The 22,464-nt window shown below is 40.9% G+C and overlaps 1 protein-coding gene across 3 annotated transcripts in view; it reads right to left on the reverse strand.

Annotated features, from left to right (window-relative positions):
- The window catches only part of MIDEAS (mitotic deacetylase associated SANT domain protein), a 54,884-nt gene that overhangs the window by 14,378 nt on the left and 18,042 nt on the right, over positions 1 to 22,464 (reverse strand). For 2 of the 3 annotated variants that reach the window (XM_005243789.3, XM_027795805.2), the window contains exons 2-5: positions 8,820 to 10,512; positions 2,887 to 3,204; positions 1,577 to 1,922; positions 1,043 to 1,109 (exon numbers count right to left, since the gene is read on the reverse strand). In XM_005243789.3, the coding sequence (XP_005243846.2) occupies positions 1,043 to 1,109; positions 1,577 to 1,922; positions 2,887 to 3,204; positions 8,820 to 10,277 (2,189 nt within the window). In that variant the 5' untranslated portion in view covers positions 10,278 to 10,512. Of the gene's footprint in view, positions 1 to 1,042; positions 1,110 to 1,576; positions 1,923 to 2,886; positions 3,205 to 8,819; positions 10,513 to 13,785; positions 13,892 to 22,464 lie in introns of all 3 variants that reach the window. The other variant, XM_027795804.2, reaches the window with a different exon arrangement.

The following is a 22,464-nucleotide window of genomic DNA, read 5'->3' on the forward strand; positions in this document are numbered from 1 at the left end:
TGGCAGCAAACGCTCCATTCGATTTTTAAAATACAAGCCATTTTGAAAGAAAAAGTAAAAAAATCTAGTATTTCTCTGGGGAGAGTTTGAGTTAAACATCTCCAATGTTACAGGATACACTGCCGAGTCAGAGCAGGTTCCTGCCTGCACAGTCAGCAATGCAGAGCCGTGTGGGCGGTTTTATGCCATATGGGTGTTTCCATGCCATGCATCTCCACGTTTAGGTTTCGCAAGAGTTCACTAACCTAAGTATAAGAATGAATTGGAATTATCTTGTTGTAGTTCTACAGCACCGAACTTGAGCTGATAACACTCCCAGAGGGTCTGCAAGGGCTGTGCAGAGACATTTGCTACTCTGCTTACGTTTAACAGGACTGGCGCCAAGCCTAAGCTTACAACTTCAGCTTCAGTATCTCCAAACTCTGTTCCCTAGTGCTGCTGGGTCCGCATATGACTGAGCTTTCCCAGCATACAGCCAGCTAAAAGAGACTAATGAGGCTTATTAGCTCAGGTCACACACACTGTATGCAGCGAGTTGTAGTGCTTTCAGACCGAGCTAGCCCACGAGGGAGCAAAGTCATGTTCACAGTTATGCCGCAGCTAATAACCACATGGATAACCTGCAATCAGGCCAGTTAATGTGAGAGCTAACTACATTCTTCCATACTGCATTTTGGCCTTCCTCTAAAGGAGCATTATTTCCCTACTCTGAAACAAACATACAGCATACAAAGAAGTGTTTGTATACAACAAAACAGGACATATTCCCCTTTAGCTGACAAACAGTATTTCAGCCCAGAGACAGATGGGCACTAACAGAGAGCAGTTAGTATCACCAGAATTACAAGGTGCGTTTGCCCATATAAATTTTATCTACCTTATTGAATAATTTTTATGAAGACAATTTATATTTTGAGTCACTGATAGGAACTGCTTTAATGTTTCTAATAGATACATCAACTGTACAGGGAGCAGCTCGAAGGTTTAGGAGGAAGAAAGGAAGCGCATTTACTACCAGGCTAAGAATCTACTGGGTACTTACGGTTCAATGCTGACTGGGGTGGCTTCCCCCACTACTGTAAGAACAGGAGGGGTAACTTCTGAACTATCTGCAAGGAAAAGAAAGAACTGCTCAGACAGCTCGTCTTCACATTTGAGATACACTCTTCACACAGCTTGTAAATCTAATCCTTTTTTGAGAGCTGGATAGCTATGTAGCTATACACTAAGGGAGTTTAAGATAACCAAGAACGTACCTTCCAGTCACCATCTACATCTCAGTAATAACTATTTACTGCCCCTTGGTTCAAGATAATGACAATCTATTACAGAGAAACTGGCTTTTCCATTCCTAAGAACGTCAGTAGGGGGTGTTGCAGATTACTTGGAAATGCATCTTGACATGTATGCCCAGATGGAAGCAATATCGCATTTCCCCCATCCTAGCTCCCCAGACTATGATGGAGTTGTCCCATTTCCACATAACCACACTTCCTAAAGTCATGATCTTCCTCCTATCACTCCACAGCTCCTAATCATAAATTAACCACGAAAGGAAGCATAAAGCGGAACTTACTTGATCTAAGAAGAGTTCTGTGAGCACTTTTAGGAGTCATGGGAGGTGGAACTGAATGACCACTTGAAGAGAGGATAGCATTAAAATATAGCCCAGATCCTTCTCTCACAGGACTGAGAATTGGCGGAGGAGTGTAAGGAGGTAGCTCAAAGTTCCTATCCGAAGGATGATCTGCCAGACGGACAGGCGACCTTAAGTGGCTCTGATATGGAGTAATGTTAGAATAAACAGGTGGTGCAATAAAGGTGCCAGCTTTTGGTGGTATGAAGAGGGGCTCAGGCCTTGGCCGCTGCTTTGGTTTCCGGGCAAAGCCCTCTGCTTCATCCTTTGGAACAGCATCTTCATGCTATTAGAAAAAAATTACATACTTAATTTCATTTAAAAATCTCAGGAAATTTGAAAAACTTGAGTGAGATTAAAACATCCCTTCGTGGCAGCTCAAAATCTGGACAGGACAGTCAGAGGGTGTCTCAACAATTAGCACAAAGCGAATGAGGGAGGAAGAAGATGGGGAATGGAATGGCCACAGGAACTATTAGGTAGCAACACTAGCTCTGAGTGCTTATGAGTTATATTTTACGAGAACTACACATATGTCCAGTTCAGCCTTTGGTTGGAAAGAGAATGACCTCACGGTAGCTTTAAAAAAAGGACATAAAAGTGTAGCAGAAACCTGGTACAGAGACAAGGTGACACCAAACAGCAATAAGAGAACAGAAGACCATATTGTCTTAGATGGTCAAGAAATTAAATGCCTAAGAAACTGCCTCAGATGCCTGTAATTTCTTTCTTATCTGAACATTCTATTGTACTCCTGAATACAAAAGACAAAAAAAACCCTGAAAAGCAAAACCTGACTCAACAGCATCCCACTGAAGGGGAACACTCAAGTGCTGACCTTCAGAACCTCAGTGATAGATTTCAATTGCTTGAGAATAAATCTTCACTTTGTATTTTATTCATATACAGAGATATGTGCACTACTCAGAGTTATTTATTATTATCTGTGTATGTCTGGAGAAAGCTGTCTTTACTTGGACAGCAATTTATTCTAGTGTTATTGACCATCTGACTTTATTCACTATTTAGTAGTGGGGCAATGCTTTGTTGTACTAGCATTAGCTTTAGGTCATGAAAAGCCAGTGATACCCACATATATGGCAATATTATGATGAAAACAATTCACAGTACCCAGACTACATCCATTCCAAGTTCAAGCCCTGATATTCAATAGAAGAGCTAATGGATAAAAACTATGTTATTAAATCTAACAGATTTGGTTCACCCTTGATTTCTTAGTCTATCCATACCTGATTTGAGGTTTCCATGTTAGTATTACGATTAGATCGCCTCCGAGTGACTATCACAGAAGGCTTGCGTTCACAAGGAGCTCGATCGTTTGTTTGGCCTCTCTGGAGTTTTCCATCCTCAGACTTTTCCTTTCCAAGGCTCTGCAAGTCAATTTTTCTCACTGGCACAGACACAGGAATGATAAGAGGCACAAGGCTGTTATCTTCCCGGGCTCTTTTGGGAGCTGGTGAAGAACTGGCAAATTCCACAACACTTTTTGCAGCTGTAGGTCCTGGAGCCATGTGCATACTCTTCTTCTCTTCTGAAGTATCCATTTCCTGAGAAGACAAATAGATTCCTTAGAAGTCCTGTAGTACTTACATAATAAATCAGAGAATATCTCACCTTCGGTGTATATCAAGTTTCTCAATGCAATTTCCAAGCTGAAATGGGTTTGAAAAAGTCTTACTGGAGGAAAAAAAAGCATACTTCACAAAAGTGTTACCAAGATTTCTTAGGATTACTTTAGGACTGACTGAAGTCTCAACTGCTAGAATCTTTGTATAAATCACTCTTCAGTATCACTTCACTACCTAGGGTTTGACATATTATTCTCCAGATAATTTTTTTGTGCCCTGCCATATAACTTCCAAGAAATGTTCTTTAGTTTTAGTAACGATCAAAAGCTGCAGGTTATTAATTTCAAAGATTGGACCTCCATTCCAGGAAAGACCAAACCATGATAATCTTAATTAAATCTCTCATACAAAAAAACAGAGCTAGCTTTTTTGCTGCATTTTTTCCAATATACACAACAGAAGCAACTTTCCTTATTATAACTGGAGCCTTTCAGGTTTGTTGTCTAACCAGGCTTGAGCCTGAAGGACTTTTGCTCAGCAGAATCAACAAGGCCTAACTGCAAGTGTGCACTTCTTGCAAAGACAGCTTCCGTGTCTCTGCTTTCTTTTACTCATGGAAACTCTAGAAAATTGAGCTCCAAGGAGATGGGAACGGAGGGCGAGTTACTGAATAAACACATGGGTACTGTAATACCAAATGGTTTCAGGCACTGTCACATCAGTGAGTTCTAGTCCCTCAAATGACTATCCACATATTCATTCCGCTCTCAATTCAAAAGCAGTTGCCAGCTCACTTAGAAGCCAGATGTTAAACTTTTAAAAACACCTTTCTTCAGGGATGTAAAAAGTCTTCTTCAGGTCTTATGAAGTGCAATCTAGAAGCTGTAGAAGATGCTCCTTTTGGTGTTTCAGAACTTCTCTCCTGACGCTCTGTTTCGAAAGACTTTGGATAGGATTAAGTATGTAAACTCATCCTCTGTCAGAGCCACAATCTACTGAGGAATCTACCTGAACATCTGTGTTTTGTAGGTGGAAACTAAGGCATGCCATCTCTCAGGTATGACAAGAGCCTCCAAGCTAGCCTTCCAAAATTTTGAGGATATTTACCAAAGTCCTCAAAAAGAACCTATTGTGTGCCATTAAGAATACCTAATCCTGATTAAAAAGCTAGCCTAAGCAGGTTCCATCCTAAGGATGCAGACACATCCCTAGTCATTTCACTGTGGTCATAGATCAAGAAAGCTGGTTTTACTGATGAGCGAGAGAACACACTCCAGCTGGCCCTCAAAGAGCCAACCCATGATAGCTAGAAGGACATGAGACTCAAGTCCCACTTTGATACTATATTTATATTGAGGGAAGCAAAACTGTATTGTCACAAGATGCGTCAGAGCCTGGAGTTAAGTGCTCTGGCCTCTCTCCGAGACTCCTGGTAACTTTTATTACTTTCATAAGTAAACAGGTCCACTCTGAAACACTAAGCCTTCAAGAAAAAGCTATGTGCTAAGCTCGAGCAAATAAAATCAATCACACTAAGAAGATTTAGGACTGCCTCCTTCCAAGACCTTTTATTAGACTAAGGCTAAGTGTGCACTGAAAGGTTTGTCCTGGAAGCGATACTTCAGTTTAGAAGTCTGACTGCTTCTTCACAGAGACTGGAGATATCTGCCCTCACCACACACAATGATGGAACACACAACTGAAGACTCACAATTGTCATCAGCTGCTCCAGATTGCACTGCAGAAGGCATGAATGAGCTCTCGAGGACCTCCCTTCACTCCAGGTTGGTGACATGCACCTGTATTTCCCCATGAGACTATCAGTTTTGTGTTTGGAGGGCATTCATCATGCTGACAGATATGTCACTACACACCACTACCTCTAGATAGTAAGGGGCTCTTGCAAATTTTTGTAGCTTCCCTCCACTACTTCAGGAAAGAGACTAACAAGGATGCCTTTCCCAACATATAAACAGGTGATGGAAACCAATACCAACTTCGACTAGTTGTGCCCATACCTGAAAAAGCAGCTCACATACGGCTTATGCTGACATACATGGGCCTCCGTTCATCAGGGAAATTTATCCTGTTATCACCTTCATTACTGAAGCCTAGTTAAACATCTGGGAAAGCTTTGGGATCACCTTCTGGCGGTAAGATCCATAGTCAATAGTTTTGCACCACTGCTCAGAGCAGTGCATTCATACTACATCTAGATCGCTGCCAAGAAAAGTCTTGGGTTTAATCAGGTTACTTTTTTCCCTCCTGACGTAGCTGTTACTAGTGCAAGCACTGTGGCATACTTTCTGGGTATCTGGGAGGCTAACAGCAATCAAACACGTAATGACAATACAAATACATGAACGAGCACCAATTCTGACCAATCTACAAACCTCGGATATGTCCTGTGTGCTACACAGATCTCTGTAGGTCAAGAGACATGAACTAATTTCCTGACCACAAGGAGGAAATTATGACAGCTAGTCACACAAAATATATCACATTTCTCTGGATGAATGATCAGTTAACCATGTTCCTTTTATTTTCAAGATTAGGAGGTAACCAGCAAGGACTCTCCTTCCTTGATGATGGGAAAGAAATTCAAGAAAAATGAGGAAGGAGGAGACCTGAATAGTTGTAAAGACAGAGAGAAGGCACCACTGAGGACTTAATATAAGCAATCGAGACACTCTTAAAGATGCTCTGGTCTACACCAGGGCTTTTCTGGTCATGAAAGATCACACATACCTAAGGTTTACCAAGAGAGGACACAACTGATTTTGGAATTAAGCTATTTGCTCCAGATCCCTAAATAGTTTGCTTACCTCTGAGCATAATCAAACAGTTAAGAGAAAGAAGTCACTGAACAAGTGACAGGACTTTCATTTGTAGAACTGCTAGGGGATTTTCAGCTAACTCAGCATTTCTGTTGCTGAATTTAAAGCAGGAGGGCTGCTGGATAACTCCAGTAAGTACAACTTGTTGCACTTCCACTTAGACTCTTGCATAAATATTGAAGGATGAACTAGTGATCAAGAGTCCTCCAGAACAGCCACAGAAACCCATCAGTCTTTTTGGCATTGATCCTTTCTATCCTTCAAGCAGTTTCTAAAAAAATTTAGAATTCACAGACAAAACTCAATTGCAATAGCTGGAAGAGCTGTTCCAAGGTCACTGCTGTGATCAGACAAGAAACCCCACCACCCTTCTAGAAGTACCTGCCTGTACAGTGCTTTCTGCCATCATTCTGCATCACCTTGCTAACAGTAAAGGCAGCTTCTCTTTGCAGTCAAACTGAAGCTTGTCCATGGAGGAGGTAAGTTCAGAACTGCAATTTCTTTTTTTCTTTTGTCTGCAGCTAGTGCCTTGTCCTGTGCCAGGGGAAAGAGCCCAGGTAATTAAAACCTCTGCCAACCTTCCATGAAGGAATATTTAAATCCAGGCAACCTTAAGACTACCATTTCAGATCTGAGATAAGTTTTCTGCACTGTTAAAGAAAACAAATTACACTGCCTTTTTGCATACAACAGTTACATGTGAAATGAAACCATAAAACAAAGAGTTGAGAATTTGCTATGGCCTGTAAGCAGCAGTAAGCTTCCACCTCCCGAAAAAGGCAGGCACAGTAAGATGGGCAGTTGTGGTGCAAAGCATCAGTTGTGACACTACCTGTAGAGACAACTACTGCTGTTGAAAATAATGTTTTGTATAAGGTACACACACCTACGTTGCAATGTTAAACCATCTGGTTCAAATTATGAACACATCTTCTTTCATCACTAATTTAATCCTATGGCCTTCTTACAAGCTTTCCACATAACTTCCGCTAGAGAACTTTCTAGGTTTTTTATAACAGAAAGACACTGGTAAGAGAAGCAGACCACTCTCCTCCGCTAAACATGTTTCATTTTTCTCCCTCACGTGATATCCAACCCCTTGAAAGATGTAAAATCCATCAGATCTCAGGTAAGAGCTTTAACATCTTTCAAAACCTCATCCTGAAAGCCTGAAGAGATCTAAACATAAAGAGGAGTTCTGCTAGAGCCATCATAGAAGCAAACAAGCTGCTTGCATAACTGCAAAGAACAAAAGAGCATCTGTCAAAACACTTTTCTGATGGGTCTTTACATTACAAATCAAGCTGCAAACAGGCATGCCTGCAAACGGCCAGTTTCTTGCTTCACCTCTCAGGGCCTTTTCCTAGATGATTTATTAGCTTTTTCTTGCCACTGTGTTGGTGATCAGACTAGAATGTGAATCATAGACCTTCCTGCAATAAAACCATACAATGGCTGGGAGAGTACGATCAAATAGCTCACGTTGCTAACTACTACTCATTTTTTATCAAATCTGCTTGTTCAACTGGAATTAGAGCAAAAAAAAATTGAAGACAGCGCCAACAGTCACTGGTTGCTGTCTGCTGTACAAGAGATGGAGCAGGCTATGGATAGTTGCCTCATTGTTTATTAGTTCAGTTCTTTCACCCAAATAACCCATCCATCTAAGGAAGGGATGAGAAAAAAATGGCCACAGACAGACTAGGAAAAAAAAATTACGACAAGGGAAACAGAGGGAATAAAATTACCTTCCCTTTGTTGTCTAACTGGACAGCAACTCAGGTGGGGAAACCGTAGGCAAAAGTAGCTCATGCTCTAACACCTGTATTTCAACAGCCTCTAGCAACAAGGCTTCTGAAGAAAAGTGTATCTTTACTTTTCATGAGACACACTCAATGAAAGATTACTCAAACCACAACTGAAAGAAAACCTTAAGAAAAGCCCTCAAGAAATCCTCACCCAACTGCAAAAATCTCACCACTTGCCTCCCCTAGGCTAATTAATATTGAACGTTGTCATCTGGCCATATGGAACACATACTGTTCAGTTTAGATTGACGGGACACCAAAAGGATAAAAGTAGCGAACTACCTAATCAGCCAACCCTAATTTCTACCCCATCAAGCCTTACAGAACATCTACAGGCAGACTTTGTCCTCAGGTTACCAATCTCTTTAACATTTGCTGCAGGTCATTCCCAGAAACAGGATACCTGATCAACCTTTGTTATGTTTGGTACAAGTTCTTCATGTAAGTGAGGCTTCCTCAGGCTTTTAATATTTGGGAAATACTGAACATGTAACTTACGTAATTTATAGATAGCACAGTTTAGAAACACCTCAATGGCTAAAACTGAGAAACCAGCAGGTGAGCAGTAGTCTTTTAATATAAAAGAAGGATAATGTTACATTGGTAAAAAGACACCAAGTGAACCACTTATACTTGTCTCTAAATTCCTGATCAGTTTAAGGCTTAAGCTGCAAATGTCCATATTTTGAAGCCCTGAGCTAAAATCACATTCAGTATTAGTGAAATAAAACTGTCCTTAGGTGGTTTCACTGCACTAGGAGGTGTCTGTTCTCCCGCATTTATGAATTACAGAAGCTGAATTTACATGCCACCACTCCAGAGCTGCCCTTGCACCACTACAAAAGTTCTTGCATCAAGATACCATCCTATCCTGCATATGTCCATAGGTTCACTTCATTTCAGCCCTATTTTGTCATCCAAAACACACTGGTAAGGATGTATACCTTACCTTTACATTTTGAAGAGAAGCCAGCTCAACAGCTTTTTGGGCCAAAGTTAACAAATTGGCTTCTTGGGAAACACGCCGTCTCCGCCGTGTACTCTGGATTACACCACCTCTGACACCCTGAAAATCATTAGTTCTCTGAGTGGTTTCTTCAGCTGCTGCTGCCTGTTTCTCCCCATCTCTACCATTCTGGCCTGTGGCTTCCCTGCCTGTTTCCATCTGGCACAGCTCACTGTTGACCAGGACATCCTTCTGGCCCAGATCTATTCTCTTGGGGTGTGAATAGCTACTTTTGTTGTGGGCCAGTGATTCAGGTGGCTGCTGTAATGGAACTTCTTGCTGATGTGTTTGCCAGTGATGCAGAAATAAATTGCTAGGTTGTTCTTCTGTCTGCTTGGAAGCCAGCACTTCTCCTGTAGATGTCAGCAGGACACCTTCTTTGGAGAGTCTCCGTGACCTTCTTGGAAAGGGAATCTGGGTCTGAGGTAGCACCGTCGGTTGGTTCTGCTCTGTTAGAGCCTTGAATAGCTCCTGGTTCCTCTCTGTTTGCTGAAACTGGTGTGCCATCATGTGATGCTGAGGTGCTGCTGCTGCCACATGAGGCTGTGCTATGGAAGTTGTTTGCTGCAGACCAAAGGCTTGTGTGGCAGCCTGTTGCTGCTGCTGCTGTTGAGGATAAAAATTTTCAAACAGTTGTAGCTGGGGAAGAGCTTGCTGTTTCTGTTGGGCGGTAAATGCTGGACTGGAAGAAGCTGGAGCTTCTTGAAAGACATGTAATAATTCAGGAAGACCCTGCTTTTGGCCTTGGTGACCAAATGCTAGTTGGAAAGACTGTAACGGCAGACTTTGATTCTGCTGCTGCTGCTTCTGCATCTGATGAAAAGAATTCATCTGAGCTTGCTGCCTAACCAGGGCTTGCTGTTCCAGCTGAGCCTTCTGGGACATCATCTGCTGGACAGCATCTCCATACAAGTCAAGCTGTGACACAAACACTCCTTTCTCTTGATTTCTTTTAAGGGCTTCTGGGTGGCCATAGAAGCCTGGGGCACCAGCATTGGAGTGGGGCCCTTTTGGGTTGCCCGCAAAAACCATACTGTGGTTCCACATCGAAGGTGGAGACTGCCAGTGGCTGTCACCCCTCTCTGGCAACCGGTTTCCCATTAGTGAATTCTGCCATTTGACAGCTGTTACCGTCTGGGACATCATCATTGATTCTCCCCTATCTTGATTGTAAACAGAGTTCATCAAAGCAACATTGTTGGGGGCACTTGTTAATCCTCCTGCATGAGACATCTCCATAGTTTGGGAGACAGGTATATTCCCTCCATGACCATAGAACTGTCCTTCCTTAAGCTGCTGCTGTGGTTCTTTTGATGACACATTTATTTCCTGGTCATTAAAATAGGCAATTCGTTTTCCAGTCCTTTTGCTTGAAGACTTTTGCTGAGCTTGAAGATTCATGGTTCAGTTTATTCTCCCAGCTGCACGCACTGTATTTACAATCCACCCATCCCTGAGGCTGGGGGAGGAAAGGCACGGAAGTTTCTCTTTTCCATTCAGTTCTAGTAATAAAGGGCAGGAAAGAAGTCCAGATGAAAGTGCATCCACTTCCTTTTTCTTTGTGTGCTTCTCTCACTTCTTTTCACTCTTACCCTTTGTGGTTCAGAAGTCAGTAGGGTCCACTCAGTTACAGGTCCTGAAACAGAGAAGCAACTGCAATGATTCATCAAAAGATATAACTGGTATACAAACTCTCACGCGATAAGCAACAATGCATATGTCTGTCCCATTTCCCATGGAAACAAAGATCAGGATAACATGTGTAAGAAATAATAGAACTGACCTGCTAGAAGCATGTAAAACAAAACAACTTAGTTTACAAAACAGATATCACACTGTATTTGCATGATGCAACTCCCAACTGCACGCAGACTTCTGACTAATCACTCGAGCTCATCCCGAAGGTTTTTCTTTTGAACTCCCTCTCATCTGGCCAATTACTTCTATGGCTTCCTGTAGCCAGAATAATCTGTTTTTAATCTGAACTCAAAAACACAACACAAAAAAAATGCTCGTGACTTGCCAATAAAAGAAAAATAACGTCTCAGGCCGCATTTCCCAAAGACATTTAAAACACACACATGTACATGATAGCTGCAGCCAAACACGTAGCAAGATGCTGAATTCAGTGTTGTGAAGGAAAGGATCAGGCAGCAGCAGCCCATCGTTCACACCCCTTAACCCAAACATTACAGTTCCTTTCCAATTAAGAACTGCCACCAAGCATCCAAGCACTGAAGACAGGGCCTGTTCAACCTGTTGCCCTCTCAGATGCTTTCTTCAACAGCTGAAAACAACTGCTCCTGCTCAGGTCACACTCATGGAAAAGTAGTGCAGGCAGATTGTTACAGCTGCTCCAGGGCACCAGCAAATATCTGTTAGTGTAAAGCTACAAACATAATAGGAGAAAGCCTTTCCAGAACAGGCAATCTAGGACAACTCTACCCTACTCTTCCACAGAAAAAGCTATCCACAAACTTAGGCTTTAAAAGCCTAGTTTGCAGGATTAAAGCCTAATGTATTAACACATACACCATTGTTTCTATTAGGACCTAAAACCTTTTAAAAAGTTTAAGAATTTACATGAATTTAAAAGTAAACTAATGTGTAATAACTTGAGTTTTAGTAGAAGTCCCTATTACTATGCACTCTTCCACTTCAAACCACACTGCCAATGTATTTCAGAAAGATTTTAGTAAATTGTTAAACACCTACTTTTATTGCTATAAAACGAAATTTCTCTTGAGCAAAGCAGGTAAGATTAACACACACATTCCCTCCAATAAAACCTGCAATTCACTTCTCTCTCTATATAAAATGAAAAATAATAAAACAAAAGCATTACAGCACACTGAAGTCCTGTAACCTGTAACCTCCTCTGAATGGATTTGGCTACAGTGCGGATTTTAATACCGAGGTGGGGTTGGGAGCATGAGGAGGAGGAAAAGACAAAGAATTCAAATTAACTTACGCAACTTCCACCTCAGAGGCCAGGTTTGGCTTCAGTGCTACTGGAACCATGGGCCTGTGTTTCAGAGCGAAAGTGACTCACTTCCTCAGGCTGTTACATAGCTGTTCCCCCCACACTCCCTCCCCTCTTCGTCTTGGCTAGAAATTGTGGACCTCTGCCACCCCGTATCACAAGGGCCTCACTCCTGTGAGCACAATGTTTCAGCTAATTTTCCAGTCCTCTCTCAACAGGATGAAAATAACTCTAGAAGAAATTATGGACACGTGAGACGGAAAATTCTCCCTAAACTGCAACTAGTACACAAATAAGGATGTCATAAAGTAAGTTTTTCCTATTTCAAAACTTCACTAGAAGAGGAAAAAACATCCTACAGCAGTAAACTAGGTCCCTGGTAGCAAAAACGTAGAGGTGGAAAGGTTGCTATGTGCCTTTCAGAAGTATTAATGTTATATATGTGGCAGTGCTGTAAAAATCAAGGAGAGAGTAACAGAGATAACAGCTAAACCACAATAACTGAAGTATATACTACTAACAGTGGTTTCTGACACTAGCTTACCTTCTGAAATCATCACAAGCTACTTTTCTCTCCAAACCAGACCATCTTGTAACAGTTTTCCTTCTACTGATGCTTCTGTGCTTTTGTATTCATCAGTCACATGATTCTGATGAAAACAATGCAAATTTTTCTTGTCTATCAGAAGACATTAACACTAGATCAAATATAAACCTGCCAGACAACTTTTAGCAGCTCTGCTGTAGATATTCTACACTGTGAGGAAGATCGCAACAATAACTGCCCAAAAGCTGGGATACAATTCCAGGAGTCCTTGTTTTCAACCCTTGTAAATAACCAAACCAACCAACCAAAACAAAACACCACCAAACCAAACAAACACCCCAAACAGCTCATGCTGTTCTTAATAGTGGTGGCTGAGATTTGCAACTACCACACACACAAGTATCCAGAACACCTTTAGAAAGGGGGCTCTCAGGTTAGCAAGAACACATTGCATTGGTACAGCTCTCCGAACCTCCACTTGGGCTTTGGCTCTGTTTTTTCCATTACTACATAAGAAGCCAGAAGCATTGCAAAGCCTAACTCAAACCAGTTTAGAACTGCACCTATCTAGGAAAGAGATATAACAAAAGTATTAAGATGCAAAGTTTTCCTAAAAAAAAGTTCAGAGACAAACTAGAGGAGGGAAAGGAATGTGCGTTCCACAAAGGGAGTCCTATAATAAACACTATGTATCTCTTACGGAAGTTATCTTCATACTTAAGACTGTAGTGACTGAGAACAACTGAAGTTGCAGCCACACAAAAAACAGGATAGTGAAACCACCATCACCAGGAAGGAAAGAGATTTAAGATACTTTGATCAAAACATGCTTACTGAACATCTCCGTTCTCCAAACTGCATGCAAAAATAAATGAATCCTAACTAAGAGATCTCAAAAAAAAAAAAAAGGGGGGGGGAAGGGGGATTTGGTGCATCCAGTATTAGGTGGTAAAATAACACATCACAAAATTAGCTTTTTAGAATTTCTTTCTATATGGAAAAATTTCAGGGAAATGTCTTGCAGGTCATCCTAATAATAATAGTCCATAGTTTAAGCTGAAGCGATAAATGCTCAAGCTGCAGCATGACTGTGCTCCAGGAAAGCTCACACTTGGCTGCTTCACTGGCTGAGCACTGCTGGCTTTATGACTAAGCAGGCTTCCCTCCCTGAGGTTGAGAGATGAGCTCACATTATCATCATCCCAGCCAATTACTAGCTTTGGTGGATTTTTTTGGTTGGGTTTTTTTTTTGTGTTTGGTTTTTTTTTTTTTAACTTTAATTTCAGCACAAGAGTCAGCCTGCAGTAGTGCAGTAAAATGGCAACACGCTTCCAGGCTTAAGTGTGCTTTGGAACAGTACACCCCTGACCACTTCTTACCTTTGCATAAAGCACAGAGCCAGTTCTGATACCGTATTCCCAGAAGATACTGTGTCTTGCCTCCAAATATACCGAAGTGTTAATGATACCTTGCATTGCTTTTACACTGCACAGAGAAAAAGCAGAACCTAACATCAGTATATTCTGTTTTAGTAACTCTTAAGATTTCTCACGCAATATCATCAGTTATTTTCACTTCCAGGAACTTTTGGCATGCAAAAACATCTCTCAAAACTTCCTTTGGATGAATATGAATTATATGTCACCTCCTTTAATATTGTAAATACTTTCAGATTTCTAAGAAATTTTTCATGTTGCAAGGCTTTCTCTTCTAGACCGAAAAAGAATGTAAAATTAGAGACACATATACCCAATGGGCACTTATGCAGTATTTTCTGAAATGAAAAAAAAAATTAAGTAACCTACGGCACCTTACTGAGAGAAGATGGAGTTAGCACTTTTAGCTAAAACTTCTCCAGCATATCTGCGCTACAGCATTAAAGAAAGTCATAAACTCATACAAAACACCACATTGGCTAGATTTAGGCAGTCTCCTGAAAGACTTACTTCAGTATACAACAGAACTAAGGAGGGGTCTTCTGCCTGCATTCAGGGTGCTGTTCTCAAATTAAGAAAGTCCTTCAAAAGCAGAGAGATCTGAGGAGTGCAGGGCACTCACAGGCACTCACTAGGCTGGTACCAGCCCTAAGCACCCATTAGCAGATTTTATTCAACCCAAAGTAAGTTCTACAGAATTGTTTGGATGCCCCTATTTGTCGCAACCATCTTGTCCCTGTTTATCATTAGCCTGGAATTAGCCTGGAGAGTTTGCTATAAAACCTTTTTAAGGTGGGGGGTGGGGGTGTGTGTTGGGTTTTTTTTCTGTTTGTTTTTTAATTAAAGTTAAAAGGTTATTTGATTTTGAGAACAAAAACACTCAGTTGCAACCATTTAATTTTAAATCCCTTTATGTCCATTTAAAACCTTTTGCCTGTGTATTTAATAACCGCCTACCACTATTCCATCTCTTTATATATTCTCTTCACTACGTATGAGCATATTTGTATAATTTCACACAGCTAGTTCATAACCTCACACACTGTAGTAACCTTAAACTCTACTCTTCAGCCCACCTGTTGAGGGCTGTGCTGTCCTGTGCTTTGCTGAGTTCATTTGCTACACCACCTATATTTGGCACGATAAGCAAGTTAAAATTTTGCACGCTCCTAATCTTCTTTGAGATCATTTGTACACAATTCTCTCCAATAGAATGCTGCAGAAATTACTCTGGAAAGACTGATTTATTCTCTAACCCTGGCAAAGTTAAGGATGTGGAAAATAGTAACAAGTGGTCACAGACCATCTCCTATTTCACCACTTTACTCTTAGCTCCTAAATACTTCCATTTTAGGGGTTTTTTTTCCAAGTTAAAAATGAAGTTTTCCTGTGTTCTACCTAATGTATATTCTCAGCCCCAGCTGCAACAATGCTGTCACAGTTCCTTGCAGGAAATCTGTCAACTCAGAGTAATAAGAACACTTTCTTTCTAAATCCTCCTGCTGCCAGCAACTCAAATCACTGATCTCCCCTATAAGAAGCACGATCACTTTTAATGATGATGAACAGAAAATGTAAGAAATGTTCTTGGTTAAGTCAAACACAGCAAGCTATTTGGTGTCCTTCTGAGACAGAGCAATTGAGCCTTCTTCTCCAAATTGCTCATTATTATGGTCAAATCCCACATCAGGTAAAGAATCATGACACACATTTTACTGCTGAGGAACAAAAATAGAGGAATTAACTCACTTCTAAGATCACACAACAAACCAAGTCAAAAATCAAGAGCAGAATATAGGATACTAGCTACCAGTTTCCCTCCAGTCCTGCAAGAAAACATGGGCTTAAATCTTGCATGCAAAAGATAAAAATTGGGTGAACTATTTACATGTGCACAGAAAGGGCAAAGAAAATTTAATTCATTCAGTGCAATAGCAGGGCAGAGGTAGTTCAACCGAGTAGGTCTTGTTTCTGGCTTTTGTGATATTTTTTTTTTTTAAATGACTGGAGACTTACAGGGCATCACAAACAAGAAACTTGCTCCAGCTAACAAATTTGTCCCTATGAAATCACCACCACCACCTATTGCAACAGTCTTGAGCAAGAACCAAGAAAGCAATGAAAACATGGGACAGTTTTTGTGTTTGGTACAAGATTTGCAAAGCTTATTGCACAGCTTATCCATATCCTATGCTTAGCTGGCTATATATGAAAACAACTTCAGTCTCTCCCTCAAAAGGCTCTCCCGCACACTGTCACATTTTTTTCCAGACAGTTAGCTACATCAAAATTCCTGCAGATTATCTGCAACCTCCCACTCACCACCTTCAGATACCTTGAACAGCAAGAATAACAGCACAGCTTTCCTACATACTGCACTGGGAGGGAACAAGAGAAAACAGAACACAGACCGTGTTAGTGAATTCTCTACAGCAATGCACAGCAATCTACCTTCTGAAGACAAAGAAAAGCTCAAAACAACTGAGCAGCACCATATTGTCCAAGAAAGCCAAAAACACAAATGAAGGATGAAGTTTTTATGTTTCTGTCACATTATTCCAAATGGTGTGGCATTCTCCAGATATCTAGAAAGCCTGTCTCTACAGCAATAGGTGTATTTTTCCAGGAATCTAGCACCACAGAAGAGCAGCAACTGAAGCCCAAAGAGAACAAGCAAAACCAACCCAGTGAACAGTCTCTACTTTAAAAGCCCATTGCAAAAGAACATAAGCAGGTTAACAATTACACCACCACCACCCACACCTCCAAGTAAAAAACTCATCTAGGGAACTGTATCAGACCATAGTCCTAGAATCAATACAGTCTACGAAATGGGGAAGGCTTACTTGTTTGCGAAACCTTGCATAGCGAAAAAGGAACTCTACAGCATGCCCATATTAGGGGCAAAGAGATCAAAGGAAAGTGGCTTCACAGGCAGACAGACAACAACAAAAGGGGAAACAAAGCATCCAGGAGGCTTGACAACTTCCACTGTTGGAAAGTGCCTGACCAAATCAGTAGCACACATCCAAGATGTCTATGGCCCACCCAGGTTTTCATGTGATGAGCCCATTCTCACTGCAGAGAAAGCTGAAGCTGTGATTGACTTCAAGGGCACCTCTGCCCTGGGGACAGCATAGTTCAAATTACCTTGCTACCACTTTCACTTTCCCATTTTCAGAGGCTGGGAATTGATAAAGCTGTATTAAACCACTGTACTAATCAGAGATTCAAAAGTGAAATCCATTGGCTGTCTGACTGAAGCAGGGAAGACTGGTCATGCTGAAGGACTATGTGCCAGCAAAATCAGGTAGCTTGTATTGCACCATTAGATGTGACTACTGCTCCAATCTAGACCATTCCTGACGTTCAGCATCACAGCTTAATGGTTAATAACATAGAGCAAGCAAAATAACACAAAATGTATAATTAACATACTGTTTGGAGGAAATACACATACCCAAGAAGAAAATATTAACTATGCCTCGTGAACTAATCAAACCAATAATAATAATAATAAATAAAAATCCTACTTAAGTAAAATATTTTCATCTATTACAATAAAGGATGTAATAATGGAAAGGCAGTGTAAATGTGTTCTCACAGATGTTATTTAATTAGGCAGCTTCCTTTTCTGTTTGAATGGTCTTAAAACTCACCTAAGCACGCATTCTGGTTATATTTTGACCTACTATTTACATTTGTGGACATGGTTTTATTTATCACTTATCACCACAGTTTTCCATATTCCATCTAAACACTCAGATGCATTCTAGTAGGCAGAACGTTTAGAGAAGGATTTTTGGTTTTTGAATTATGGTGTCTGAAGCACCACAGATGCGCCTCAAAAGGAAGTCTGCAGTAAACACTTCCGAGAGAGAGGAGTTGTGTATTTTCAAGGAATAGTCCAAAAATAACCTGTATTTCGGGTTGTCTTCCTCAGTTCAAGTGTAAACTCAGTACAGGTATTAGAGGTTCACTTTTCAAAACACATCTGGGATGGTCCACATAATTTTGTTTTAAAGGGATGAGGAAGGCACAGAAATTTTTTACAATGAAAACATCCATTAAGCGCTGATTAGTCTTGTCCTTACAACAAATGGGACAGGCAAAATTGGCACAGATGAGGAAGAAAGACTATTAAGAAATGTGGTGGGTTGACCTTGGCTGGACACCAGGTGCCCACCAAGCTGCTCTATCACTCCCCTCCTCAGCTGGACAGGGAGGGGAGAAAACCAGATGGAAAAAAAAAATAATTGTGGGTCAAGATAAAGGCAGTTTAATGAAGCAACAGCAAATTTTGTGCATGTGGAAGTGAACAAAAACCAAACGTTGTTATTCTTTACTTCCCATCAGCTGGCGATGTTCAGCCACTTCCTGGGAAGGACAGCTTCAGTACACGTAGAAGACAAACAACATAAATAATGAATGTCACTGGCCCGCCGCTGCTGCCCCCCCCTCCCCCCTTGGCTTTTGTATCTGAGCAGATGTCATATGGTATGGAATATCCCTTGGGTCAGTTTGGGTCAGCTGTCCTGGCTCTGTCCCCTCCCAAGACCCTGCCCACCCCCAGCCTGCTGGTGATGGGGGGATGTTGGAGAGCCAGCCTTGGTGCTGTGTGAGCGCTGCTCAGCAGCAGCCAAACACCGGTGTGTTAGCAGCACCCTTCTGGCTACCAGTACAAGCACAGCACTGGGAGGGCTGCTGTGGGGCTCAGCCAGAGCCAGGATAAAATTCTGGTCTGCTTTTTGTAACTTAGCAGATTATTAAACAAACAACAAAAGGGGAAAAATAACCCACCCCGATATATTTTTTAATGAAACTGATGTTGTTTCTCCCAGCTACTGGAAAGGTACTATAGCAAATGCAAGTCAGATCCTCAATTTACCTTCAAGCAAAACTTCGAATGGTGTAATTGGAACTTTGCACAAACCTCATCTCATGAAAACAAAAAATTCATCATTTGCACCAGACCCATCTTTCATCTTTCACAGCAACAACATGCAGTTCTTAGAGAAAACTATGAGAAAGAGACAATTACATAAACTGGACCTTTGTAAATAAATATGCAGGAAAGCCCGTCTTTACAAATGGCTTTGCAACACAGTGCAGGCTTACCCTTTAATAAAATACATACATGGTGCATTTCTTAAATTAATGTTATAAACTGTACTGAAGTTAGGAATATTAGTTATTATAATCTGTCATCATGATAAACACCATGATCTGAAGAGGCTTGGGCAGCCCTAGACTGCAGAAGGAACACAGCTGTTAATGAGTATGAAATGTTGCTTTGAGGCTTTGTAAAGTTACATTAACATACTATTCTTTCCCACTGGAAATGGGTTAATAGTTCTTCCCACTGTAAGCACTTGATAGTTATTTTAAGCTTTTTTGTTTGGAGCTGTCAGGGAAGGCAGTTGCTAGCAACAAAGAGACCAACACTCCAATATGCAGGAATCACAGCAGGCGCCAAAGTCAGAATGGCAAAGAGCAGGCCAAAATCTTCTCCCTGCCCTCACATTCACATAGCTGACATAGCCACATTGTGTCCCTTCGCTCCAAATGCCCCTACAGCCACAAACACACTAGCTGCAGAACCACGATACACCCCAGAGACAGAACAAATCTCTGCGATTTAGCCCTGAGAAGAAAACACATCTGAGCACTGAGTTGCAACAGGAAAGATTGCTGCAGGTTCAGTTGTTTCCATCTTGACCTCTCCAGCACTCCATCACAAACAAGACATAAAAATAGGTGTCCAGTGTATGAATACCATAGCCTGAGCTCTTCACAGATTCCTTCAAGGCTTTGCAAGAGTAACAGCCTACAAATAAGGGAAGAAAAAGGGGAAAGTTCATCGAGGTGAGAATACTCTCCATTCCCAGAAGTTTCTTCACGGGAGACAAAAATGCACTCAATACTCTGACCATAGCTCTCGGCAGAGATGCTCTTGACGCCATGAAGGAGGATAATCACTCACCCAAATCTGACTGGAGAATAGCTGGGACTAAAAGCCCAAGCAGAACCTCAGAGAATGTGGGATCAATTTCCAGTTCTGCTACAAACATGCATCTTAAGCAAGCCACTTCAGATCAGTTAATAAAATGAGAATACCACCTGAAAACCAATACACTAATACTCAAAGTATTTTGAGATCATAAAAGTCTCTTATCTTTAACACTAACAGGCTACATGGGGATTCTTTCACAAAGACCTTAGAAGTCTGACTTGAGACATGATGCAACAGGGCAGTGATAACCAAAGAAGAGGGAGCAGTCCAAAAAATGAAGGGAAAAGGTCACACAAATAATAACATAGTTGTTCTTTTGTCATATGCCTCTTTCTGCCTCACCTGACCCAGAAATATCTTTTTTGGTTTTCAGCAGTTATCTAAGATGAAGTGGCACTGATCTTGATTTGCCCACATCCACACACAGCCAGCCAGATGCCAGTATTGACTGGGCTCATAATTATAAAACTATTCAAGTAGTCAGTCTTTAACAGCACTGACAGGACTTTAGTTCAGATTTCTAAAATTATGTCTTTTAAGTAGTCTTGCGGTCACTGTTGAATATAAAAAGGTCTTTTTATTGTGCTGGTCTGCTGCAAGGTACAGTAACCTCTCGGCCATGACTGGGGCTATCAGGCATTACAACACAGCTAAGCAAATGCACACTAGTGAATACTAGGGGTAGAAACACTAGAAGACATGGGCAAGCACAGTCACCACACAGTGGAAACCAGCAAGGTTTAAAGAATCCAGGGGCCCAGAGAGCACTCTGATTTCTTAAATCTTTCGTTAGAGGAATCAGAACACTCTCCAGGCCCTTGGATTCAGAGGTCCCTGCCAGTTACCTGCCAGACACCTGCCCGATCTCCTCCTTTTATCCATAGGGATCTCAGCAGAGGAAAGAAAGAGCAGATGGTTGGCACCAATACTGGATCAAATACAAGGCAAGCCTCTTCTGTTTCTGTAGTGACTTATCTGTACTAACATTAAAAAGCATTTCCACAATTGGACATAAGCGACACCAGCCTCATATGTAGAGCAAAGTCAGAAACTTCCTAAAGATTCAGCTCAACAAGTCTACCTGAAGCAAACCACCCATCCTGCACTCTATAACTAGAAAGGAAAAATGTCATTCAGTAACAGCACGTGGAAAAGTGCCCTCTATTAAGCACGCTTACAAAGCTATTTTAAATTGAGCAAAACACTTTCAATTATTCTCAGGAGAACACAAAATCAAGGTCACAATGATCAAGTTCAGTATTACGGGAAAAGTTAAAGCTCACACATTAATCCACCTGCACATGGAATTCTGTGAGCATTAAGCAGATCAGAAGCATAACATGATTTTACATTCCCTCCTGTATTTATACAGTTTGCTCTGTGAGTCCTGGAACAATATAAATACATTTTATCAGAAGTAATAACATTTTTGAGTCAATAATCGCACATTACACTTTGAATAGCTGTATTTCCTAAATATACAAACCATGTAATGGCTATTAACAGAAACAGTAAGTCCCTCTCAATTGTAAAAAATAAGGCAATAAATAATTGGAAAGTCACACAGCAGCTTACTAGAAAAGCCAGTAAAAGGATCAGTGCTAAACACCTGACCATCTCCAAAAGAAATTGCTAAGCATTAAAAAAAAAAAAAAAATCCTTTACATAATACAGTTTTCACTCTCAGAATAAAAGGCTAATGGACTAGTTATCCCTTCAGGTGTATGGGTTGCATCAACCTGATCCTCTCATACCAAAGAAAAAGAAATTCTGAGATTGATACTCCTTCAGAATCCATAACATATCTAGTGAATTCTAAAGGATCTTTCCATGCCAGCTGGATCTCTTATTTCAAACAGTTTACTAGTTCAGCTTATATCCCACAGCTTCTGATGACTTTACTATTTTCAACAAATCTCCAAACAATGAGAATGAACATCCAGTCTCTCATCAGCAAGCTGACATTCATTACACAGTCCTCCCCCATTTGGGAGAGATCTACGAATCAACCAAGGCAGAAAAATATTCTACTAGTTGCTATCCTGAAGACAAATTTTGTTTGGGGAAAGTAATTGAAGGAACTTGCCCACAAACAAAGTTGATGTTATTGGAATACTTAACATTTAGGTAACCATTTGCAACAGTTAAAGCAATACATTAACACCAAATCATCCAACCACATAACATGTGTCGTGTGCAACATTCTGTATTTTTAATAGGCAAACAATGAGAGACAAAGCAGCCTGTTTTGCACTAAAGAGTGAATGGGTAGCCAACAAGAGATTATTCTTCTGGAATTCCTTGATCTCAGTTTTGTCCACTGTTCACTCATTCATATTGTGTAGATACAGACTGCATTTGCAAGATGTCAGGTAAAGCATCTTCATTTTGAACAGATACACTAAAATTCAGAAACTGGTATAGAACACTACTTAAAATACCTTGCAGAACTTCCCCCCCAAAGCTATTCTGATATAAAAATCACAACGTATTCTAAAACACACCCAGTATCTGTAGAAGAGCTCTAACATTAAATTGTATATGGCAGTATTATACTAGAGATCTCTAACCAGTACTCTACAGATGCAGCATTCTACAATACCTTTGTA

Source organism: Falco peregrinus, chromosome 1 (genome assembly GCF_023634155.1).
Source record: "Falco peregrinus isolate bFalPer1 chromosome 1, bFalPer1.pri, whole genome shotgun sequence".
In the NCBI taxonomy this organism is placed as follows: domain Eukaryota; kingdom Metazoa; phylum Chordata; class Aves; order Falconiformes; family Falconidae; genus Falco; species Falco peregrinus.